This window comes from Crocuta crocuta, unplaced genomic scaffold (assembly GCF_008692635.1).
Source record: "Crocuta crocuta isolate KB4526 unplaced genomic scaffold, BGI_CrCroc_1.0 scaffold213, whole genome shotgun sequence".
Taxonomy (NCBI): domain Eukaryota; kingdom Metazoa; phylum Chordata; class Mammalia; order Carnivora; family Hyaenidae; genus Crocuta; species Crocuta crocuta.
In genome coordinates this window covers 4,588,734-4,615,240 of record NW_027529442.1, presented here as the reverse complement: position 1 = coordinate 4,615,240, position 26,507 = coordinate 4,588,734, and the positions used below count along the sequence as shown (strand labels likewise).

Genomic DNA, 26,507 nt, shown 5'->3' with positions numbered 1-26,507 from the left:
TGTGATCTGCAGTGAAAAGGAACAGGGGGAAACTTTTGTGATCGTACGAACTGCGAGGCAATCATCTGGAGACCTGGCCTCCACTGTCCAATTACTCTGTTCGCACTCAACCCCTAACCCTCGGTGAGGGTTCCAGTCGAATCAGCGCTTGCCGCCCATGTCCCGAGTCTGTCTGATTGGGAGGACCGCCCCTCCCCCCCCCACCCCCCCCTTGCTGATCCCAAAATGGGACTGAGAGCGCAAGCAGGTCAGGATTCCACAGCTACCTTAGTTGGCTGTCCTGGGCATCATGGGTGCCGGGACTCGCCAGGCATCGCTCACAAGTGCACCACAGGGCACGTGCCAGGTCCTCAGGAGGGCCATTCCCTGCTTCAGGAGGGCCTGGGAGGCGGAAGAGCTCTGAATTCAGTCAGGCTAACTAGGATTTGAATGCTCCTGTGTGATCTGGGGGGACCCCCTCTCCTGCAACCTCCCTGAGCCTCAGATTCCTTTTTTAAAAACAGGAGTAACAAAACCTACTCTTAGGATGCTCATGAAAATCCAGTGGGGTTGGATATGTAAACTCGTTCAGCGGCATGCCATGTCCGTGGAAAATACTCAAAAGGGTGCCTCGTGAAATTCCAGGGAAGGAAAACAAAGGGCAGGACTTGGCTGTGGAGGAATGGGGGCAGGGCCGGGCAGGTGGACAGTAGTGGCAACAATTGTAGTGATGGCATTACTTGATAGTAACTCATCAGTTGTTAAGAAATTGCTAGGGGACAGGGCGATACCTCGAGCGTCGTGTGCATTAGCTCATTTTGTAAAGTGTGGTCTATTATTCCCTGATCCAGCCCCCTACAAAATGTTTCCCTCCCCTCTTCCCCGCCATGTAGTCTTCTATAGCATTTAGCACTGGATGCCACTTAATACTTAGTTTATTGTCCGCCTCACCCACTGGAAGGAACACTGCTTGAGGGCAGAGGCTTGGAACTTTTGCTGTTTTGCTTTTGCTGTTTTTGCTGCTGCTGGGGCATTGTCTGACACGTGGCTCTTATTTCCTAAATCACATGTGGTCAGCATCCATTTTATAGATGGGAACACAGAGGCGGAGAGAAGTTAAGGGATCTGCCCAAGGTCACACGGCTAACGAGAGAGGCAGCCCAAGTCCAGAGCCTTTAACCACCAGGGCCAAGTTTCTTGTACAGGGTTGTTTGGCCAGTAGGGGTGGCCACTGGGAAATGTCCTTGGGGCTCACACTTCAAACCAGCTCTGGACGCAGCAGGTCCTTTGACGGGGCTCGGAGCTTGGAGGAGAGGTGTAGGCGGAGATGGGATGGGAGATGGGATCAAACCACCAGCGCTGATTTCTTGTGCCTCTCTGTCAACCCCAGACATTTTCCATCTCGAACGGCCCCAAATAACGTAGCACAGGATTTGAGGTGGGATTTGTCATCTTTGCTCTGCCTCCCAGCACCCTGGAATGGGTCAACTTCGACTTCATATCCTCACCCTGTGTTCCATTTCAGCCCCAGAAAACATGTTTTGCCTTTAGCTTTCCTGAGAGGTAGGCCAGGGTGAAAAGGCATGGGCTCCCAACTTTTTCCCTGTAATTTTATCGTCTCTTCTAAAATACACCCAAAAAGGGTTTTTAAAATATTACAGAACTACATAAATAGATGCAATTGATCCTTGAAGAACTTGGGGTTGGAGGTACCAAACCCCTGTACCGTCAAAAGTCTGCATATAACTTGAGTCCCCCAAAATGTAACTACTCATAGCCTCCTGTTGCTCAATGTAGTATATACTGTGTTTGTACATAGTAAGCTAGAGAAAAGAAAATGTTAAGACATTCATAAGGAAAATACATTTACAGCACTTCAGTGTATCAAAGAAAAACTGTATAGTTTTTCAAACTATGTTATTCAAAGATCAGCTGTACTAAATAAGTTGAAATTGTCCCATAATTTCCATCCCCTCTACCATTAGGTGACTATTCCTTTAACATTTGTCTCTGAGCACATACTGACAGATACATAATTACAAGCAAAAAGTTCTCATACCATTTTGCAATGTGTTTTTTTACTTAACAGTATACCTTTTTCTTTCCCTTCCTCATATGAAACTACATATTGTTTCATTATATGATTGTACCATCATTTTTTTTTAACACATCCCCTATTTCTGGATGCTTGAATTTTTTCCAGTTGTTCATGGCTACAATCTGTGTTTTAGTGAACATGATTTTACTTATATCTGTGTGCTGGTTTGTGTCTTCCCATAGCATAAATCCCTAGAAATGGGACTTGTAGTTCAATGGATATGCACAACGCAGGTTTCTGTAGATGGTACCACATTGCCTTCTTCTAGAGAGTACAGGTTTGTACTTTCATCAAAGTCTAGGTGCTCTGAGCTGGCCACTTGGTAGGACCAAATCCTGCTTGAAGACGGGGATTCCAGAACATCGCCAGTGTGGTCACACATCCGCTCTGATATTGCAGGGTTTTATGGGCTCGCAGAGCAGAGAACCGCTCCGATGGCCCAAGAGTTGGAGCCAGACCAAGTAAACTCCCTCCCTCTCGGCATTCTCCAGCAGCCTGATGGGTTTCTCGGGAGCTAGCCATCTGAGCAGTTTCCAGGGGCGCTGTGCTGCCATCCACCCAGGCTGGGTTGGCTCGGGGACCACACTTAGTGACAGGGGCTGGGGAATTAAGTCATCAGTCTCCATCCACCAGCCAAGATCTGGTGGGAAAGGTAACTCAAACTGTCCTGGAGATCTGCGTCTGAGAGCGGCTCACGGCTTGGCAGGTCACAGACGCTCACACCTAGTTTGGCGCTAGCGATGCAGTTATGTAACAGGCAGCTTTTTGGATTCTGAATTCCGAGGTTGCCCGCACGTGAGGGGCGGGGGGGCTCGCCTGTTTATTTAGTCACACTCATCTGACTTCAAAGCAGTGGGGTTTTGAATTTTAAGTAGGCATCAAAATCAACCGAAGAGCTTGTTGAAAATGCAGATTCCTGAGCTCCGCTGCTGTAAATTCTGATGTGGTGGGTCTGGGACAGGAGCCAGGAAACTCCATTGTCAGACAAACCACCCACATGATTCTGAAACAGGGGGTACCCGGAGCACACCTTATTTTAAAGTGAGTCTTGACCATTCCCTCCTGACCTGCTGGGGACAAAGCACAGGCCAGCAGATACTACCCAGTCCACGTGAGACCTAGCAATGGGTTTGGTGTGATGAATGGTGATGAAACTGACAGATCTTGGGTTTACGTTTCTTTTGCTTTTTCTTTCTGCCAACAAATTGTATCTTTAAGTGTTCCCTGTCTGGGAACCTCCCAGGTATTTTCATTTCAAATTCTTTTTTTTGTAATGTTTTATTTATTTTTGAGAAAGAGAGAGAGGCAGAGTGCGAGTTGAGGAAGGGCAGAGAGAGAAGGAGTCACAGAATCAGAAGCAGGCTCCAGGCTCTGAGCTGTCAGCACAGAGCCCGTCATGGGGCTCGAACTCATGAGTGTGAGATCATGACCCAAGCCAAAGTCAGACACTCAGCCGACTGAGCCACCCAGGTGCCCCAGGTGTTTTCATTTCAGACAGCCCTCTGGTACTTCTCGCTCTCTCTTTACTCACTCAATCAGAGACCATTCCTTTGAGGAGCCGGCTCTCCTCTGGTACCTATACGGTGATCCATACCGATCCGATACTGGGAGGTGTCTGCCTTGGATCATAGAATCAAAATCAGACTCTCACAGAAATGAGTGAAGGGAGTCCAAAGGTACAAACATCCAGTTATAAAATAAAAAAGTCCTAGGGGGCATGTCATGTACAACATGGGAACTACAGTTAATAATACTGTATTGTATATTTGACAGTTGCTAAGAGAGAAGATCTTAGAAGTTCTCATCATAAGAAAAGCAGTTGTAACTTTGGTCATGAGTATTAACTAGACTTATTGTGATCATTTTGCAATATAGACATATATCTAGTCATTGTGTTGTACACCTGAAACTAATACAATGTTACATGTCAGTTACATCTCGGTAGAAACAAAAAACAAAAGCCTTTTGAACCATGTCAGAAAAAGGGGGTACCTGAGTGGTTCATTCTGTTCAGTGTCCAATTTTGGCTCAGGTCATGACCTCACGGCTCGTGGCTCCAGCCCCACATTGGGCTTGTACTGTGCTGAGCCTGCTTGAGATTATGTCTCCCCCTCTCTCTGCCCTTCCCCCACTTGCTCGTGCTCGCTCGCTCTCTCTCTCTCTGTCTCTCTGTCTCTCTCTTTCTCTCTTGCTTTCTCTTGCTCTCTTTCTAAAAATAATTTAATTAATTAAATTTTGTTTTAAATCAGACCCTTAGCTGAGAGAAATTGGAGAACCTCTAGTTCAGGTACAGAGGGAAGAAAGGCTGAGGTTCAAAGAGAAGTGATTTATTCAGAGTCTTTCTGGAGTTTGCAGCCGAGCTGTGACGGGACTCCAAGGCCTTTCGTATCCAGGCCAATTACTTTTTCCACTACCCTAGTAAACACAGTTTATAGGAAATGCACAACCCATGGAATTCTACAAAGGAAATTGAAGATCTGAATAAGGAAAAAGGGGATTGGCCTGCCAGGTGGGGCTGAGGCCAAGACCAGGGTGCGAAAAATGAGGCAGCCTCCGTGGACACATAATTGAAAAGGGTGCCAAAACCTCAGTAATCAAGCAGTATTTCGCTGCCGCATTTTAAGAATCAAAATTCATGCAAAAATCCATGATTAAGAAAATTTAAAAATTGTAAATGAAGGCAGGATCAGTTTTACTGATTATCTTCTTTTGGCCTTAGTCTTCGATGTCCACTGCACACGGCGCAGTGACAGTGATGGAGTTAGAAACTGTAAGCAGATATGTTTGGATTTTAAACCGGAAGTCAGCATTAAGCCACCATTTCCCAGAACGTGTCCTTTTGAGCAGGGACGCTGCCAGGTGGGAAAGGGTTTCTCTTGTCAGAGTATCTTCTTTATGATAACATCCACTGCTTTTGAGCTAAATGTTTTGAGACGTTCTTCAGAAGTTACCAAACGTCCTTGCTTACAGAATCCTTTTTCGTATAATCTGGAGAAGATCCTTTGGAAGAGCTTCATTAACTCCCAGCGTGGGCTATGTGTGCGGTTGGCAAGGTCAGAGGAGAGGGCTTTGAAGGCTTGGGAGGCCTCTGGATTCCCAGGTCTTCCTGGGCTAGCAGCTGCCTCTTCCATCTGCATGAAGGACGAGTCTGGCCAAGCCCAGGCTGCCTTGGGAAGCCAGCAAAGGGCACAGATCGAGAGCAGCAAGGGGAGTTTGAATGGCCAGGTTCAGTGTCTTTCTGCTTTCCAAGAACTCAGTTCCAGCTCTGCTCCCGTCAGAAGCAGGGAAATAGATTCGCGGCAGCTTCATTGATGCTGATGAGTGGAAAAGAAGGGAACAGGGGAGAGCAAGACCATACTTGTTCTCAGCGTTCTTCGGTTCCCAGAGATTTGGGGGTATCACACACGCAGGGACAGCCGTCTGGTTGGTGTATGAGCCACACCTTCCCAAGTGCGTTCTGCGAAACGAGGGAAACCAAGCTTCCTTTCCAAATTCATGGTCAACGAAAGCACCCAGACTTTTGCTGTTCTGAGTGAACACGAGCCTCTCTTGGGGAATGGTTAGAAATTTGGAATCTTGGGCCTCACCCCAGATGCCGTGGATCCCAAGTCATCATTTTAAGGAGACACCTAGGGCACTTGCCATGCCTGCTCAAGTTTGAGAAGAAGCTGCCTCTTGGAAATCTGAAGAACTCATTCAGTGCCTGCCTTCATCCCTGATTCCCATTATCATCCATGACCTTGGGCAAGTTTGCTCATCTTTTTTTTTTTTTTTTTTTTTTTTTCTATTTTCAATTCTTCACCGACAGGTACCCCTTACCTTCCCCTCCAGACACAGAGGGAGGCCCCAATGAAGAGTATATTAAGTGTAAATGACTAACAGAAGTAATAACGATTACTTGAAAACTTAATTCTTACCTAAGAACTGTATCCTGTAGTTTGATTTTATAAGCTCTTGACGAAAGCCCAAAACCACATCTCTTTCCGTACGTGCATCATTTTGCATGCACTCATTAATTCGTCCATTTTTCCATTCCTATCCTATCCTTTCATCAATTCTTCATGCTACCCAGCCATCCTTTTAGAAGACACTCCATCTTCCAGTCCTTTACTGTATCGTTTCACCAATCTGTCAGTCCGGTAATTGGCTCTGTCATATATGATATCATAAACCTTTATACCAAGAAGAGCACTTTGTCAGCCCTCAGCTGTGTGTAAGTAGGATTTTTTTTTTTAATGTTTTATTTATCTCTGAGAGAGAGAGGTAGCATGAGCAGGGGAGGGTCAGAGAGAGAGAGGGAGACACAGAATCCGAGGCAGGCTCCAGGCTCCGAGCTGTCAGCACAGAGCCTGACGCGGGGCTCAAACCCACGAACTGTGAGATCATGACCTGAGCCTAAGTCGGACACTTAACAGACTTAACAGAGCCACCCAGGTGCCCCAGTGTGTAAGTAGGATCTTGAGGAAGCAAGGATTCCCAAGCTTAAAGATGACTTTGTGTACTGCCCCTTACATCCGTAAATCACTTTCATCCAGCCTTCTATCCCCCTTATCAAAATGGCTGGCATTACTTGGGGAAGGCATGTGCCTAAGGGGTAAGAGAGGCTTGTGGACAGGCAGGTGTGACAAATGTGTGACTGTGCCCAGTGGTAAGACCATCGATGGTGAAGGCCCCTGTGCATTCCACCTGGAAAAGGAAAGAAAGAAATGTAACCCTTTAGACCAAACACAGCCTAACATATTAGCTGCTGGTTTGAGGCCTATGTACCAGGTGTACCAGTCGAGCCTACCAGAAGGGGGATGCTTGACCCATACTTGCCTTGCAAACCGTCGTGAGTACATTCTCACCTCTCTTGGTGGTAGTTTTAATAAACGTGTTATAGATGTGAAACCAGCAGAAATGGGTCGGAATCCCGAGCTGCAGCTCAATGATTGTGCTCGTGCTGGCACTTCACAGGTCAAGCATTAGACCATGACCAGGACCCCAGAAACTCCTTCATGTCCCTTCCACTCTCTGCTCCTCCCTCATCTGCAAAGCAAGCACTGTCCTAACTTCAAGCAGTGTGGATTCGCTTGCAGTGGTTTTTAACTTGATAGAGATGGAAACATCCTATTTGTATCCTTTTGTGTCTGGTATCTTTCACTTTATGAGAGCCATCCTTGGCGTTGCAGATAGCAGTAATTCTTCTGTGTACAATAGGAAATTATCCATTCATGAAAAGGATTTTTTGAATTGGGGCCACGGGTTCAAAGCTCAAATGTGTGGATGGTTCTTCACTTCTCTCTTTGCCTCTTGTCTGTCAAATCGGTAACAGCCTTGTGGCCATAGTCCCTGTACTCTTTTCTACTCACAAAAATAAAAGGCAGGAAGTATTAGTATTCAGGTGGCTGCTGTGTGACCTTGAGCAAATCCTTCCAACTCCCTGTTACACACTTGAAAAGCTTGCGTATCAATGCCTAGCTGTTTCATATGTGACAGCATTCATAAGAATACTTTATAAGTGATAGATAAATGGTGAAAGACCATGAGAACATTCCATCTGATCTCACTGTGCCAGCACGAAGTACGTTTTCACCTGCTTCATATTCACCATCATCCTAATGAGCTAGAGGCTAGTCTGATTCCCATTTTACAGATGAGGAAACTGAGGCAGAAAGCAGGCCAGAGTTTTGCCTGAGGAGGCATAGCTCTAGGAGACAGAGCCGGAAGGTGAACTTCAAAGCAGCGCTCTTCTCCGCTCCCCTGTGCTGTGGCTCAGGTGCTTTATTAAACCTGCCTACAAGTACGGGAAGGATGCTTTCAAAGCCAAGGTGGCCTAGAAGAACCTCTCTGGCTCCTCTTTGCCTCCCTGGCCTCGCCCCCACCAGTCGTCCGGCTAAATGTACCTTCTGCTCCAGTCACACTGCCCTTTTGTCACTTCTTGGAGCACTAGGACCTTTTTCCAGAGTGTTCCATCTGCCTGGAGCGCTTTGCCCACCATTGGTGTGGCTGGCTCCTTCAGACCTATAACTTTTTTTTTTTTTTAACGTCTATCATTTTTGAGAGACAGAGACAGAGCATGAGTTGAGGAGGGGCAGAGAGAGAGGGAGACACAGAGTCAGAAGCAGGCTCCAGGCTCTGAGCTGTCAGCACCGAGCCCGAAACGGGGCTCGAACCGCAACCGGCCTGATCATGACCTGAGCCGAAGTCAGACTTTAAAAAAAAATGTTTTTAATGTTTTATTTATTTCTGAGAGGGAGAGAGGGACAGCGTGAGCAGGGGAGGGTCAGAGAGAGAGGGAGACACAGAATCCGGAACAGGCTCCAGGCTCTGAGCTGGCAGTCAGCACAGAGCCCAACGCGGAGCTCAAACCCACGAACCATGTGATCACGACCTGAGCCGAAGTCGGAAGTTTAACCGACCCAGCCACCCAGGTGCCCCTAGGTCCTTTAGGTGTTAGGATAGTTATCACCGACCATCACAGAGTTCTCTGCCAGCACTCTGTTTAGGGAGAGCTAATCTTTTGGCCCTGTCATTGCCTTTTCCTTCGTCCTGTGATTACTCTCTGTAATGGCTGTACTGATACACTGAATGAGCTATCGCTCTTCCCTTTGAGATGTCATCAGAAATGGCCTTGTCCACAGAGCCTGGCAGTGTTAGGACTTCATCTAGAATCCTTGAAGAAACCAAATGGGTCTCCAAGTCCCTGGCTGTCCACTCTCTACCATCGGGGAGCCATTGAGCTTCTGGCCCGTGTAGTCAAGTGTCTCCTGAGCATAGACTCCAGTGGCCTCCCCGTTGACTTGGGTAAATGGGCTCTGGAAAGCAGCGTGGGGTCAGTGCGAGCCCAGAGCAAACTCTGGCAAACAATCTTCACCTGGTTTGAATTTCTTACGCATCCTTTCAATTAGCAATAGGCTTTGTGGCTACCCAACCACAATCCCCCACAGGGCTGAAAATGAGTTAAAATTGACCCCACATGTTTCTAAAAATGTCACTTTCGGGTCTCTCCCTTCACTACCTTGTACACGTTCATCTGTATTGGGAAGTTAATGAGCAGCTCCGCGGGTAGAAGGTAAGGGACTTCCAGTCGAATCAGGGTTTTGATGTCAACCAGGCTCTTCCTTTCAGCTGTCCTGGTCTGCAAGAAAAGTGACGTTTTGGTTTAGACAAGTTAGACATTTGTCACTTCTCAGCCAGTCTGGCTCAAAGACAAGTCTCCAGCATGAATGCTGCTAAAAACCACCGCCTCTGTCTCTGGGGACACCAGAATCGGTCGCGGCCACCTCCGGAACCAGCTGGTTGTCAAGCAGCTGTTCTTTATCGCCAAGGGGTGGAGAAATGGCCCTTCCCTCGAGGGAGAGCCAGGCGGACCGTGGGGACGTGGGAAGTCAGAAGCATGCCCCTCTCCCCCCAGCCCGCCTCAACCTCCCTCTGGGCAGCAGCTGCCTAAAGGAAAGTGTTTCGTCTGCCAGCACTTTTCCTGGAACCACGAGAGCAGATGGCAGACATGTGACTGTAAGCACTCATGACCAGCTCGTCACTAGGGACCCACTCGACAGGCTGGTGACCAGAGTAAGGAAGTAAGAGCACCGCACCAAGGGCTCGAGATTTCAGAAGCCTCAAATGGGGGAGGGAAAAGAAGACCATGAAGACCTTAACCACAGGGAACTCTTGAAACCCACCAAGAGAGAGACAAACTGTCAGGAGTGGGTTCATGGAGGGGAGTTCGGAGAGCAAACAACTTTGCAGTTCCCTGATTGGGAAGACATACCAACCCCCCCCACCCCCGCCACCGTTGTTCTCTAGAAAGAGAGCACATCCACCCTGTCTGGTGGTCAGGTTCATGTGCGCAGTGTGAGGTAAAGCAAGATTAACCCAGTTTCACTAGAAGATCGCGAACAGATTGCTTCCTAGCCTGTGGTGAGCAGTCTCTCCGGGACCGGATCTGTTTGCCCAGCGGTCCTCAGCCGGGTCGGTGTTACTCCCACGGGACACTGGGCAATGTCCCAAGACGTTGTGAGTTGTCACAACTGGAGGGGTGTGCTGCTGGTGTCTAGTGAGTGGAAGCAGGGATGGTGCATTGGAGAAGCATCGGAGAAGGCACATAACAGCCCCAGACAGAAAGAAAAAGTATTCTGCCCAAGATGCTAACAACACCAAAGCTGAGAAACCCTGAATCAGTGTCTCTGAGGGTGTAGGGTTTCCTAGGGGAGAAGCATCTTTAGTTGCAAAAACGATTGTCCTTGAACCTCGGTCACAACTCTGGCGCGTCATTCCAGCCCTCACAGGCATGTGAATCACCAGCGGCTCTGGCGCAAATGCAGGTTGGGATTCTGCCAGTGTGGTTAGGGCGCCCCCACCTCTGGTCCCAGGGCACGCTCTTAGCAGCGAGGGATTGTGAGTGTGTTCATCATCTCGCCCTCCCTTTCCTTCTCCTTCTCCATCTCTTTTCGTCGCTGCCCTAGTGCGTTCCCCGTCCTACTCTGTTCGAACATTCCGTGCCCTGTCACTAAGGAACATTCGGCGGTGGTTAAACTCCACTGCCCGGGTGATGGCTTCTCTCCAGCTGTTGCCAATTTGAAATTCTGAGTGTTGATGAAATCAATTGACTTCGTTGGAAAAAGGACCCCAAGGGACCTGATCAAACTCACCCCCACACACTTAAATCAACTTGTACCTCAAAGACATTTCTCGGCATGCTCCGATAGACCATGTACAGCACATGACTTTGGGGATGCTTAGGCTGGATACAGCTTCACAGCACATTCGCCTCTTAAACCAGAGGTGACAAACTGTTTCTAGAATGGACCAGATGATAAATATTTTAGGCTTTGTGGGTCACACAGTCTGTCGTGATTACTCACTCCTGCCATTGTAGTGAGAAAGCAGCCCTAGACAGTATGCAAATGAATGGGTGTAGCTGCGTTCCAACAAAACTTTATTTACAGGGGCACCTGGGTGGCTCAGTCGGTTAAGCGTCCGACTTCGGCTCCGGTCATGATCTCACGGTATGTGGGTTCAAGCCCCACATCAGGCTCTGTGCTGACTGCCAGCTCAGTGTCTGCAGCCTGTTTCGGATTCTGTGTCTCCTTCTCTCTCTGACCCTCCCCTGTTCACACTGTCTCTATTTCTCTCTCAAAAATAAATAAAACTTTTTTAAAAAAAAAAACTTTATTTAAAAAAAGAAGCAGTGAGCTGGATTTGGCCCATGGGCTCCAGGTCGCAAACCCCTATTCTAAACAATTCCTATTCATATCTCTGCTTCAGAAAACAAAATAGTCATATAGGGAAAACCTGACTGAAAGTCTGAGTCATAAATGTCTATAGGGCTAAGGTGAGTAGTTACTTTGATTGCACAGAACTATAAAATGAAATGCATTATTTAAGTTGGCAGAAACAATGATGTCTTTCTATGCCAATTTCTTTGGGGGTGGTGGGGGGAGGAAAAGGACTAGACAGAGGAATAAATAAGGAACGGAAAGATGTACTAAAGGGCTACCCTTACCTTGAAGTCTGCATGGTCTTTTCTTTGGGCTTGAGCACGTTTCTTCTGCTCTCGGAATAAATGGAGAGATGGAACACCACAAAGACTGCCTTTCTCTTCCATCAGACCCAGGGCATTCTTTGGAGGTATTGATTTTTCTTGCTGTCACTGGCTTGTCTGAGGCCTTATATTTGAGGTGCGAGGATATTGCTCAGTCTGAAGCGCTGGCGTCACTTAGAGCATCCTGGCTGTAGCTTCGTGCTGACGGTTTAACCACAGAGAATCACAGGCTCAATTCAACACAGACCGCTCCTTGTTGGGGCAAGGGCCATGGGTGCTGAGGGAAAACTGCAGCCCCTGGGCGTTGCTGTAGCTCCGGGCCACACAGATCGCTGGGATCAGGATTGATCGAGGCCCTGTAGCACTTCTCACAAATCCTACATTATTTGGAAAGGAAAAGACCCTCTGTATTCATGAGACAGATTTCCGCTGGAGAGAACGACTTAACATCCATGCCCCATGCTGTCAGATGGGATTCTTCAGCCAGGCTCTCCAGAGTGTGTTGGACCTCTGTGATCACCCCGGTGTCAAATGTGGGGTCAGACTCCAAGGGCTCCCTGGGGAATTTAGTTAGCGGTCTCTGCCTCCCGCACCACGCCTCGCCTGCAGGCATGCGCATGCAACGCACCAGGGCTCAGGTAGCCAAAAAGTAAAGTGGGTCTATTGCAGCAGGAGAGAGTGACATTTTGTACCTCCATTCGGTTGGAGTGTGTCTGTATGCAGTGATCTGACACTGAGTCTGCTGCTGCACAAACGGAAGAAAGAGTTGAATTTCATCCGTGTGGAGAAGCTGTCTGCGGCTGCTGTCAGGAGGCACAAATTATTTGATCAGCAGCTCATCTTCAATAACCGCTGCTGTGTGGCCTGTGAGGGTCATCATCGTCCTTGGATTCATTCAGGCATATGATCACACCTGCAATTTGTCTACCTTAGCAGGTGGCTGAGTATAAAATTCTTGGGGCCTGCTGCCTTTCACTGGGGTTGGGGGGTGGGGGTTGGAGTCTTGCTTACTACTTTCTTCCAGCATATAGAATACCAGAATACGAGGCGGTGAGCCTGAGGGCTGGCAAACAGGAGTCCATTCCTGCTACCTTGGAGGTTATAGACTAGCCAAGGAGTTGAAGATCAAACACATATGACACATATTCCTACCATTGTGATGAGTCTTAACAAGGAAAAAGTACTTTTCTCCTCATCTAATGTCACTACAACTTCCAAACTCAGATGGTGTTGTTATACCCATTTTGCAGATGTGTCTCTAGAGGCTCAAAGGTTACCCCCACCTCCAAGTCATCCAGCCAGAAAGTGGCTCTCCAGTTCAGCTCGTAGAGCGGAAAAGAGCGTTTCTCGAGTTGAAGTGCGATCTGTATTGTCGTGGAGACATGTAGTCGGTGATTTAAACACATCTCGTGAGCTGGGATTAATAAGCCCAAGCGTTTTTGTGCAGATCGAGGAGCTAATTATAAACCACACGGTCTTCAGCTTTAAAATTGGAGAACCCCACAGATGGTGGGCTGCCTGATGAAGCATCGCAGACAATGAGATTGACAGGTGTGACCGTGTGTTTCTGTTCCTGATGGTTGGCATCCCACCCATCTGAATTACAGTCAGCTGTTCTTTAAGTCCTGGCCCACTCCGGGCCAGGGAATAGCTACTTTTTCCTGGCGGACAGTATGAGGATTCATTGACCTTAACTCCACAAATACTGATGAGCACCAATGAGGCACACTCCTCGTTCTAGGGGAGTCCAGTGAACAGCGGTACACAATGCCTGCTCCCAGGGGACATCCATTCAACTGCAAACATGAATGAACTTAAGAAAATAAGGTAGGGTGGGAGCCTTAAAAGTCAAGGCTACAGAGTGACTGGTTGTTGGGGGGTGGGGGGAACAACCTGCTCCTTTAGAAAGAGCAGTCAGGGTGGGTACCTCTCAAGAGATGACATTTATGGGAGGGCCTTAATGATCAGAAGTCAGCAGTGCAGAGGGGAGAGTTTTCCAAAGGAGGCTGAAATGGGCTTGCTGCTAGGTATCTAAAGCCAAGGAAGCTGGGAAGAGAGTTTAGCAGGTGAACTGGAGAGACCCAAGGGCCTTGAGGTTTACCTAAGGACTCTGGATTTTGCCTATAATGAAATTAACCACAGAGCCACCCTGTTAAGAGTCAAGTACATGATGAGTGCTCATCTGTGGATGACATTGGCCATTCTATTCATGTCCCACATGCAGGAAGACTTCTGGAGGACAATCTGAGTTAATCAATACGAAGCTTTATTAATATATAAGTAAATGTATTAATAATGTCTACAGTGAGCAGGTAGCATTTCCAGTCCCATTCGCACATCTGTGGGAGAATCGCTTATGATTGGGATAAGTGATAGTAGGCTATGCGTTGAGCAAGGGGACCCTCCGGTACTTGGCAGAGTGTTCTTTTCTGAGGAGGGTCGAGGTGGTTAAGGTTATCCTGAGATTGCCCAGGACACAGAAGTACAACACGAGGGGGCGAGATCACCTCCCAGTGGTACTGAAACTGCCCTTCTTCACGTTAACCTGGAAACCAGAATCTGTTCACACACAGGATGTCCTCAGAAATGCTTGACTTGGAGACTTAACAAAAGACAGGGTGGGGAAAACAGCTTGTTTGGGAATTTGTGGTATCTGCTAGCTTCTTGATGCCAACCCTGTTTCCATTCCAGCGTTTGAGGAGGAAGCCCAGCAACGATTGTTGTGCCCAGATGTGTGTAGCCTTTGTTTCTCCCTGTGATTGTGGAAGAATTTTTTCCTTCCCTACTGCATGGAGTTCATCTGCTCCGACGACTCATTCATCATCCTTGGTTGCTGTCCTGTCCTCTCCGCCTTCAGTTTGGGGCCGTTCTGGAAATGATTAGGCTGTTGTAAATCAGCTTTTATGAAGTGTGTGTCAGAGATAAGCAGCAGGGAAAACGGGAGTTAAAGAACTCCTCCCCTCTTGCTCTGACAATTACCCCAGTAATGGAATTAAAAAATATATATGACTAGAGAGTGTGATGGTTGGCAGAATATGTTCTCTGCAGGCATATCCAGCATTTAAGTTTGGCCCTTTAATGCGAGCACTGTTTTATTTTTATGCCATTTTATTGGGGTATAACTTAAGATAAAGCAAACCGAATATTAAAACCACACTTCAAGGAACTTTTCTGTGTGTACCCTTTTATAACCACCGCCCAGATCTAGATAGAGAACATCTCCAGCATCCTCCAAGTTTCCCTTATGTCCCTCCCCTCTGTCCTGATCTCTGCCATCATAGACCACCCCGGGCTGCTCTTGAACTTCATATAAAGGGGATCACACAGCACGTACTCTTTTGTCTACCAGCATTTTCTATGCAACATTCATCACTGTTGCTGGGTGTAGTCATTCTCAGTCTCGTGTGGGATTCCGTCAGATCGTGGCTTCTCAGTTGTGCCATTACTGACATCTGGAGCTGGTTAATTTTTGGTTGTGGGGACTGTCCTGTGTGTGCATCGTAGGATGTTTAGCAACATCTCTCTGATCTCTGCCCACTAGATGCCAATAGCGTACACCACCCACTCCCCACCCCATCCCACCCCCAGCACCAGGAATTTCCTTGGGCATTGAAAACCATTGCATCGTATACTACACCTTCCAGGAGATATTTTTTTAATGTTTATTTTCGACAGAGACAGAGCACGAGTAGGGGAGGGGCAGAGAGAGAGAGAAAGGGAGACACAGATTTGAAGGAGACTCCACACTCTGAGTTGTCAGCACAGAGCCTGACACGGGCTCGAACTCACAAAGATCATGACCTGAGCCAAAGTCAGACGCTTAACCGACTCAGCCATGCAGGCGCCTTGGGAGATTTTTTATTTAGCAATAAATTCCAGAAATGAAACAGACAATAACCAGAATGTACTCTTTACCTAGATTCACATATGACTATGTTATGAATATGATTAACAGTTTACCCCTTTCATTTTATCATTGCTTCTCTCTTGCTCACACACACACACACACACACACACACACACACACACACTTTATTTCTGAACTATTTGAGAGGAAATTGCATCCACCTCAGCCATTTACTACCATATTCTTCCATGTGTATTTCCCAAGAGCAGGGTCTTCTCCAACATTATCACAATTATCACCTTTACCAAAATTACCACAGCAAATTTAGCATATTTATTAATTGCCCATGTCCCAATTTTTGTCACTGTTTTCCACAGTTAACCCTTTATAACATTCTCATTACAGAATAGAGTCTGGCCCAAGATCATGTATTCTGTACCATTGCCTTGGTCCCTTAGTGTTCTTCAGTGTAGAATATTCCTTCAGACTTTAATGATACTGATAAAAAACACAGTTTAAGAAAATCCATTTTTTTCTTAATAGAATTTCCCTCATTTGGGAGTTTCTGTAATGTTTACTTCTGAATACATTCAGTATCTTCCTGGCTGGAACACTGCATGAGGGGTACTGTGGACTTCTTAGGACATACACTGGGTGACACATAATACCCAGCTCCCCCTCATCGGTGAGGTCAAGTTTGATCTGGTCCAAGTGCTCTCTGATTTCTCCATTGTGTGGCTACTAAATTTTCCCTTACGCTTAATACGTACATGGAAAAACACTCAACACCAGGCACATACCCTGCTTCCCCCATTACATTTTACCCCCTAACTTGAGTGTGGTTTGACTCTCACACAAAAATCTCTCATTATCTACAAAATGATGGTCTTCCAAGTTACGCACCCCTTTCTCTGTGCACTCAGTGTGCTCAGCCTTCTACTGCAGACAAGAGCCCACCCTTCTCCCCCATTTATTGATTGATGAGTGTATCTCTTATCGCTATGGACTCGTGATTTCCTCTTTCTTCAGTGGTTGATGAATCACTACTGTTTTAAACGATTTGATCCTCAAATTGGTCAGCTTTAACCAATTAGTGGGGGCCCCTTGATATTGTGCCTGGTGTTCCTCTGGCAAAGCTCCATCATTTTTCAGGGCACCTGGATGGCTCAGTCAGTTATGTATCTGACTCTTGGTTTTGGCTCAGGTCACGATCTCGTGGTTTCGTGAGTTCGAGACCCACATCAGCCTCTGTGCTGACAGCCCCTCCCTGCCCTTCCCCCACTCATGCTGTCTCTGTCTCTCTCCAAATAAGTAAACTTGAAAAAAATAGACACCTCCATCATTTTTCATTTGTAACACTTCCTTTCTGGCATAACAAGATGTTCGAGGCTCATACCTTCCCTTCTCCTGTCCTGGAATCAGCCATGTCTCCAGAGTCCTACTTCCTTTTCAGGGAGAATGGTAGAAAATACCACAATTTATTTATCCCTTTTTCTGTTAATTGACATCTGAGTTGTTTCTAGTTCTAGGCTATTTATAAAGTATTCTCTGAATACACCTATACATTTTCTGGGACCTATAAACTGATTTCTGTTAGGTATATAATCAAGAGAAGCAATGGAAAGCCCTATAATCTCCACTCTGTACGCTCAACAGAAGCGACATGTAAGTCCACACACACATGGACACAGATATTCAAAGCAGCTTCGTTGATAATTCGCGTATGTTTATGCGTGTGTATTTAGCTTAAATAGATATTGCCAAGTAGTTTTTCAAAGTGTTCATACCATTAGTTTTGTCAGGGATGTGAAGGTTGTTAGCCTCAGCAGGTCGGGAAGAATAATCCGTGGCAAGCATCATAATGGGCCATTATGTCCACTGACATGTTTTCCAGCAATAGCAGAACTGCTCACCTTCCAACAGATAATGAGTGGAAATTGGGGAGATTTTACCACCTGGTCTGTTCTTCAGCTCCTCTGCAGAGAGTGCTGCGTTAGGGTGGGCACGATGGAGGTTACTCAAGTCAAGAATCTCCCGCTACCTGCAAAACGGTTTTTATCTCAGCGGTGCCAACGACGGCACTTAGGAGCTGCAGGGCCATTGCTAGGGGCACCTGCTGTTTTCGCAAACATTAGGGTCATGGTGTTGTTTTAAAAGTGCCTCCCCAGGGGAAGAAGGGGTGTCCCAGGGTCGCGCTCAGATCTTCTGCCTGTTAGGGGCCCATTTCAAACCTTGGAACAGTCATTCACGAAACCGGCTGAGAGAGTAACTATCCCTCTGCGTACACCCAGGGAGTCACTTAGTGTTCCGGACATTTGAGATATGGGGTTTAGGCACTTTGGGGCACAGTGGAAGCTGCGGGAGGCTAACAGGAAAAGTTAGTTGGTCTGGTATGGGGGGTCTAGATTTGAGGCTCCCTGTCAGTAGGAACTGTTTGGGCATGGCCCAGTCTCTGCAGCTGAAATACCTGTCCTGTGTATTTATAGCACAGCATTAGAGCAAAGAGGTACCTGAAGCACTTTGTAAAATGAATTTTTTTTTTATGTCTTTATTTTACTTTGAGAGAGGGACAGGATGTGAGCAGGGGAGGGGCAGGGAGAGAGGGAGATACAGAATCGGAAGCAGGCTCCAGGCTCTGAGCTGTCAGCACGGAGCCAGAGGCGGGGCTCAGCCTCACAAACTGTGAGATCGTGACCTGAGCCCAAGTCGGATGCTTAACCGACTGAGCCACCCAGGTGCCCCTTAAGTGAAATCCTAAGCACAGGAAGCATCTCGCGTAAGATACACCGTGGACTTTTAGTAACTTCGAGAAGTCTTTGTAGGAATTAGTAACTAGGAAAAGGCAGCTCTGTGGATGCGTGTTCACCAGGCGCCCTCTCGGGGTGCCACTACCGCACTGTGGAATGGAGAATGCCCTCCCTCCGCTTTCCAAGAGCTCTTGTGCCGCGTCCAACTCCCTAGCCGCCTGCAGCGATCCCGGGAGGATGGTGGTTCAGATGCACCGACTGCACATTCGTATTAACCTCATGGTCCTCTCTTCTCTCTTCCCCACCCCCCACCGCCAGGCCTGTCCGCAGATGGTGGCGCCAAGCGCCAGGAGCACCTGTCCCGGTTTTCCATGCCTGACCTCAGCAAAGACTCCGGAATGAACGTCTCCGAGAAGCTGAGCAACATGGGCACGCTGAACTCGTCCATGCAGTTCCGGAGCGCAGAGTCGGTCCGCAGCCTGCTCTCCGCGCAGCAGTACCAGGAGATGGAGGGCAACCTCCACCAGCTCGGCAACCCCATCGGGTACAGAGACCTGCAGTCCCACGGGAGGATGCATCAGAGCTTTGATTTCGACGGAGGGATGGCGGGCGGCAAGCTGCCGGGGCAGGACGGCATGCGCATCCAGCCCATGAGCGAGCGCACGCGGCGGAGAAGCGCCTCCCGGGATGACCACCGCCGCTTCCGCCCTCACCGCTCCCGGCGCTCCCGGCGCTCCCGCTCCGACAACGCGCTGCACCTGGCCAGCGAGCGCGAGGCCATCTCCCGGTTAAAAGAAAGGCCCCCCCTCAGAGCCAGGGAGGACTACGACCAGTTCATGCGTCAGCGGAGCTTTCAGGAGAACCTGGGCCATGGGTCCCGCCGGGACCTATACGGCCAGTGCCCCAGAACGGTGTCGGACCTGGCTCTGCAGAACGCCTTCGGGGAGCGCTGGGGACCCTACTTCACCGAGTACGACTGGTGTTCCACCTGCTCCTCCTCTTCGGAGTCTGACAACGAGGGCTATTTCCTAGGAGAACCCATCCCCCAGCCCGCCCGCCTGCGGTACGTCACGAGCGATGAGCTGTTGCACAAATACAGCAATTACGGCCTCCCCAAGTCTTCCACGTTAGGGGGCAGGGGACAGTTGCACAGCAGGAAAAGACAGAAGAGCAAAAATTGTATCATTTCTTAATACGATTGGGGTGAAGGGATGGGGGAAGATGGGAGCTCAGAATGTAAATTCGGAAACTTGCACTGTTTTGAATTTTAAAGCGCTTTTGGGGGGTGGTTGCTGGAGAAGAGGTTAAGTGCTGGCAGTCGATGGAGGCGAGGGTATAGACGGACTCAATAGGTAGTCACAGTTCTCGGCATGTTGAATATTATTTGCACATTTCACTTTGGAAACGCTCTATCTAGACTCTGTGGAGGCCAGAGTTGGTCACCTCCTTCCCGTCAGTCTGTGTTGAGTCGCCTTTCGCAAGATGGCAACTTGTTCCCCGCTCGCTTGTATCCTCTCTGGCTCTCTTCCTTCTAGGTCCCTTTTTCCAGTAAGTCATTTGTTTATTAGCCAGGCCCCAAGACTAAGTTATTTACACGTCCATTGTAAATGCAATGTAAATGAGAGTTCTGATAAAATATTTTTGTATTTTGTAATATCAAAGGAATTTCTATATCGTAGGACTCCGTGACGACCTGCATGCACACCCAGCATCGTCTTTGAGTAGTATATAGAGATGGTCCAGGACCACCTTTTTTTTTTCTTTTTTCTATAAAAATTTGTTACATGTCCGTGAGACCTTTTTCAAAGGAGTTTATTCAATTTGGCTTTCTGTGGCTTAAAAAAAAATAATTACCTATAACACCCAAAGTATTTTATGCTCCATTCCGTCTTCAGGAGAGCATCCTTCAGTCTGCTCCCACCCTCGGTAGAATTTATCTCTCTACAAAGTGATAGTCATTTTTATTAAAATTGCAAACGTAACTTTTGCCAATTAGAGAAACCAACCAGTGTCAGTGAAGTCCCGTGAGAAACGCCATCCCTTCTGGGAACACTGAAGTTGCTTACTATTGCTCTGTCCCTTGGGGACAGTGAAAGTGACCGTGAGTGGTGCCGTTGTGTGATGTCAGCATGACGTTGTTTTGAATGTGGCATTATTTTCTGGTGCTCATATTTCCTCGATTATATTATCTGCTTTCCTTTCCCAAGGCAGTCGAAACGGCTGCCTAAGCCTGACAACCGGTTGTCCTCAGTGCAAACTTAAGCATTAGACATTTAGGGGCAGAAGGGTTCCGAGGGGCTCTGGGAGTGACGGGGTATTGTCGATCGTATGTCACGCGTGGAGAAGGAACAAGACACTTTGAAAGCGGAAAGCGGGTCAAGGGTAGAGACTGAAGGTATACGAAGGAAGTCAGAGCAAAGAACTTCTGAAAAGGAAGTAGAGTAGCCGTGACCACTCCCTTGAATAACTCCCCCATTGCTTGCGGAAAGAATTCAGTCTAACGCACCCCGTAACCAGAGCATCTGGGTTCCCCGGGAAAGGGAGCTGCACAGGAGATTTCAGGGTAATGGCCTTGAAAACCAACCATTGTTGAGAAGGGGATTTCCATTTTGAACTTTGGGGACTGTTGGTCAGACAGACAATGGGCTCAAAAGTGAGTTTGCTTAAAGAAGACATTTAACGGTTGTGTTGTTTATAGTGAAATAAAACCTCCTACCTTGCTTCGGTTCACAATGAAGCGCTTGCTTTTTGTTCCATTCTCCTCCTCCCTTTAATGGATTGTGGCGGTTGAAGTCCATTGGAGGACCCACCTTTAGTGAGATGTACTGTTGATGTAGTACATGGCGTATCTCAGTGGCCATCTGCCATGGTGAGGTGAGCATGGTCTCTTTTCAGTATAGTAGTTAATATTTTCTAGTATTTTTTTATGGAGAGAATGTGAAAAGTGGCTTTTCAGACGCCATCCCAAATGGGTCTGGGGACTAGAAGGCTATAAAGGATGTGGAAATGGCACTCCATTCAGGATGTATACAAATAATTTGCTTTTCAGGTATTAATATGACATTTGTCATTGTCACTGATTTAAAAAAAAAACAATGCAAATGTTGGTTGTGGCTGTTTTCCGCATGCTATCTTCATATCTAAATGCTTCATTAATTATCCAAGCCTCCGGAGAATTAACTCTATTACGTTTGTATAGTAAGTTTGTAAACTGCTTGGCAAAACTGATTAAGAAATAACGTGCAGCACCATGCTACTGAAGTGGCCGGTTTCTGGCAGAAATCGGGTGAGTCCAATTTGGAGTTTTGAGTTCCTCGATTGACGAGAATAAAAAGGCATTTTGGAAAACAAAAAGAGAGACAAAAGTAGATCGCTTAACGTAGCAAACAGCTGAAAAATAATGTCCGTCCTCTGTGGCCTGGGATCCAATGAAAGGAATTCTCCTGGTAAAAGCTGCTTTCTAACTCCATCCTTTTCAGAGTACCTCTTACTTTCCCCAGATGAGGCTTTAGCCAACTTCCGCAGAAAGAAGACGGTAGCCAGGAATCGACACATAACCACATCCCAAGAAGGGATGGGAGGAATAAGGGACTTCAGGTCTAGCGGTGCAGGGAGCATCCTGCCGAACTGGCCGGAGCTTGAGATATAGCGAGAGGCAAGCCTCAGGGTCACACTGTGTGTAAACAAGATCACCTCCATGTGCTCCATCACTGCTCCCCGCCCCACATGCGGCCAAGCGCCTTCCAGAGAATGCCCATGAGGCCGGTTAAATCGTCACAGAGATGACGGGACCGCCAAGTGAATGCCCTGGGGAGAGCAGGACGTCCTTGTATGAGGAATCCCACCCGCTCGTGATAACTGAAACATAACGTCGCAGAATCCTCATCCCAAACGCTTACTGCATTCTTTTCTGAGGCAAGAACTTGGGGTCCTTACCGGATCCCTCCATCATAACCATGAGCTCTTCTTGGTCAAGTTTTGCCTGTGAGTGGGGCTTGCACTCACCTCTTCCTAGATCATCATGTTATCCTTGGTAGACTGTTCTAGGAGAGTCATCTCTCTTTTCCTAGTTTCCTCTCTCCTCTAATGCCTTGGGTTGGCTTGTTTTTTCTACCTCTCTTCATATTGATCTTCTTGTCTTTTGGTCAACACCACAAGTTTGGAGTCGAATTCATTTCTTATCGCTGCTCAATTCCGTGGCAGCAGAACTGGCTCTTTCCCAGGAAGAAGTAGCCTTTGACAGTTTGCTGAATGGCCCTGCCAATACATACAACCCTTGATACCGCGAACAGGTTTCTTAGCAGGCTGGTGGCATCGAGTGTGGCATTCAGGTACCCCCTTCCTTCTGTCATTTAGTTCTGGGATCTCTACCAAGCATGAAGGTGAATGAGGTGAGGGGAAATCAGACCCATGCTTCCTGGTCTTGCGCAAGTTCGAGGCAGGTAGAATTCCTAGCACTGGTTGGTTGATGCCTTCATTCCACATTCACCTTCTCATTTCTAGTCGTTCTTTTGTGCCCTCAGCCAGCCCAGTGAAAAGGCAATTTTGTATTTCCAGTAGGAGACCAGAAGACAAGTCCTCCCCATCTTCTTTTCCCATTCCATGGGATCTTCTCGCACTGCAACAAATCGTATTTCCTTTCCCTCCTGCAGTGATTTCCCGCTTCTTGGGTGCCTCTTGCCATTGCCGAGCTCAAGTGCAGCCGGTGACGACATATAGGTAGCACACGCTGTGCCTGGGCAGGTGTAATTGATGTGTCCCTATATGCTTTCCCAGAAAGCATGGATACAGCCTCGGAAATCATTGTGACACTCCAAACAGCCACGATCAGTCGATCAGAACTGAGGTCATTTGATAACAAATCTGATCTGCGGAGCGATTTTTATTTGTCTTTCCGTCTATCACCAATGGCCATTTAGGAAGTACACCAGCCATTTAGGAAGCATCGTTCCTAAGTCGCTGCAGATGCTAAAAGTGGAGGCTGACTTCTTTAAGCAAAACAAAGACAAGTCTCTTTGGCCTCCTTTTCCATTGCCGTGTTCGTGGCCAATTATTACAGGCAGACTTCTGTTCATCCTCTTGCCGAGGTCAGATAAGAGAGGCCATCTCATTCTTTGTCTAATCCCACCTTCTAACAAGAAATAACACAAGCATTTCAATTCCAAGGAGAAGTGCTCTTTGCATATCTCTATCTAACAGAAACCAGATGCTGACGCCTAAGAAGGAGGATCTATCTATGACAAAGGAAAGGGGAAAATGAAACCGGTTATCTGACTGTTTCAAGCCAGAAGAGTTTCTGTTAGCAACTGTTTAGCACCTTCAGGGCTTTGAAAGGGGTGCTACGGACAGCCTTCCGGCTGCAGGGCTCAGCTAAGCCTCCTCTCCTGATTTGGAAGGCACTTTCAGATTGCCACCTTCTGAGGTACGTCTCTGGCACCAGGGAGGTTGAAATGAGAGCTTTGCCTCGCCTCCAGTGCTGGTCCCTTGGGGGCCTCAGCAGACACCAGAGCCGGTTAGTCTGACCACTTGGAAGCAGTCGTCAAGGTTCGGACCAAGAAACGATTGGATTCCTTTTTCATTTTCTCATAATAGTAGCCCAGTCGACACAAGACTGCCATAAACCATGACTCACCGTTGGGAGCTATAGTCTTTTATAAGCTTACTTCCTGCTGACAAAACTAGCTTTTCCCAAGGGAAATTAAAAAAAGGAGGGAGGAAAGGCATGTAACGTCGGAAAACATTTCTGGAGATTTAGGATAGAAAAAAATTGCTCTATCCTGAGACTTTCCAAGACATCCCTTCACCCTACAGGGCACGTGGCCATTCACATTCGATAGGTCACACTGACCTACCTTTTGAAAATTTTTTGAAGAGAGTTACCTGCTGGTAAGGTCTGTGCTCCAGCCTCTCTAGTTGATATCCATGTGTTCCCACCAAGCATTTTGGTGACATCATGGACCCCGACTTGACATTCTAAGGTCTACAAGTCCTTCATTTTCCTTGGCAAATTAGGACTTTGACAGTTTTCCTTCTCCTAAACATTCTTTCCTGTACGGGATTGCATTGCCCATCTTCTGCTTTAACTCCAAGTGCATAAACAAAACCTCAGAGGGTGTGAGAAGGTGAGGCAGGCCAGACTCCGTGTTGTGTGTCGAATGTCAAGGTATTTGTTAAGAAGGCCTGCAGCAGGCCTTTGGTGTGGGCTCTCCCAGAGACTGTTGTGAACGCTTTGCTTGAGATCCGTGCCCTGTAAAATGGATATGTTTTACTGATGTCTGTAATACATTTGTAAACTTCCAATAAAATTTGAATAAAAGAAATGTTGCCATTCTTCTCAGTCCTCCCGCCCTCTCCAGGTTTTTTTTGAAATCTCTGCCTTGGAGTGTTTCATCAAAGAAGACAGAGGCTGCACGTGACGGGGTAAGATTTACTGTGGACGATGAACCTGATAGTGTAAATCGGGATTTTTCAACCTCAGCGCTATCGGCAGTTAGGGTCGGCTCGTTCTTTGTGGCGGAGGACTGACCTGGGCCTTGTAGGATGTTTAGCAACATCACTGACCTCTCTACGCTCTAAATGCCAGTGGTACCCCCCTGCCCCCGTTCCAAGTTGTGACAACAAAAAGAATCTCTCCATGCATCACATCCATAGGGTGGCAGCTATCAAAAAAATAAACAAACAGGTGTGGGTGAGGATGTGAGGAAATTGGAAGCCTTGCACACTGTGGGTGAGAAAGCAAGATGGTGCATCCTCTGTAGAGAACAGTACAGCAGCTTCTCAAAAATTTAACCGTACAACTACCGTATGACCCAGGAATCCTACTTATGGGCTGATACCCAAAAGAATTAAAAGCATGGCCTCAGAAAGATAGGAGCGCCCCCGTGTTCATAGCGGCGTTATCCGCAATAGCTAAAAGGTGGAAGTGACCCAAATGTCCATCAGTGGATAAACGGATGAATGAGATGTGGTGTAGACATTCAGGGCCATGTCATTCAGTCTTAAAAAGAAGACAATCCTGTCACACACTACAACATAAATGAACCTAGAGGAAACCCTCTGAAGTGAAATAAACCAGTCACAAAAAGACAATTCCTAATTCTACCGACATGAGTCACCTAGGGTAGTCAGATTCATAGAGATGAAAAACAGAATGGGGGGCTCCAAGGGGCTTAGGAGAGGGGAGAATTGGAAGTTATTTAATGGATAGAGAGTTTCAGTTTTTCAAGGTGAAAAACCTGGCAATTGTTTGCACAACAATGTAAATGCACTTAATAGTACTGAACTCTGCACTTCAAAATGGTAAATTGTATCTTACCTTTTTTTACCACGATTAAAAAATATCTCCACACATTGCTGAATGTCTCTTGCAGACAAAATCACTCCTGGGTGAGAACCACCAGTTTATTATTTTTTTTAATGTTTATTTGTTTTGAGAGAGAACACAAGCTGGGGGAAAGGCAGAGAGAGAGGAGAGAGAGAAGCTCAAGCAGGCTCCATGTTCTCAGCGCAGAGCCCGACACAGGACTCTATCCCACGCACCGTGAGATCATGACCTGAGCCGAAGTTGGATACTCAACCAGCTGAGTCACCCAGGCGCCCCAAGAACCACCAGTTTGGGGGCACCTGGGTGGCCCAGTTGGTAAAGTGTCCGACTTCGGCTCAGATCATGATCTCATGGTTAGTGGGTTCGAGCCCTGTGTCGGGCTCTGTGCTGACAGCTAGCTCAGAGCCTGGAGCCTGTATGTGGATTCTGTGTCTCCCTCTCTCTCTGACCCTCCCCTGCTCATGCTGTCTCTATCTCTCTCTCAAAAATAAATAAAACATTAAAAAAAAAGAGAAAATAACCACCAGTTTAAATGCTTTGCTTTCTTAGCATCTCTGTTCCTTAAAGATTGTGGAAACTGACTCCTACACAAGCCACACAGTTAATTTTCTGTTAGTAGCAGGAATTGAAAACAACAAATGATCCCAAAATATTTGTATTAGCTTTTAGGCAAATAAGTGTGTCGTCTAGAGAATTCTGTTCATGAGTACGTTACAGTTAGGGTGGCATTGATATTGTCTAGGAGCCGGGACCAACGCAGTATGTAAATCACATTTTCCCATGTCTGATCCATGATGGCTGGGCTTTGATGGAAACTGTGATAACATTCTTTCAACAAATATTTATTGAGAACCTGCTCTATGCTGGGCACTGTGCTAGGTGCTTGGAATACAGGAATGGACAAACAAAACTTTACCCTACAGGAGCTTACAAACTCAACTTTCCACCAGGCATGAAATCTGAAATAGCAAATACTGTCATCCACC

The 26,507-nt window shown here is 47.2% G+C and overlaps 1 protein-coding gene across 2 annotated transcripts in view; it reads left to right on the top strand.

Annotated features, from left to right (window-relative positions):
- The window catches only part of PRICKLE2 (prickle planar cell polarity protein 2), a 329,276-nt gene extending 304,739 nt beyond the window's left edge, over window positions 1-24,537 (top strand). For both annotated transcript variants that reach the window (XM_077760258.1, XM_077760257.1), the window contains one exon: window positions 18,516-24,537. In XM_077760258.1, coding sequence (XP_077616384.1) covers window positions 18,516-19,390 — 875 coding nt within the window. In that variant the 3' untranslated portion in view covers window positions 19,391-24,537. The remainder of the gene's footprint in view (window positions 1-18,515) is intronic.
- Window positions 24,538-26,507: the final 1,970 nt, after the last annotated feature.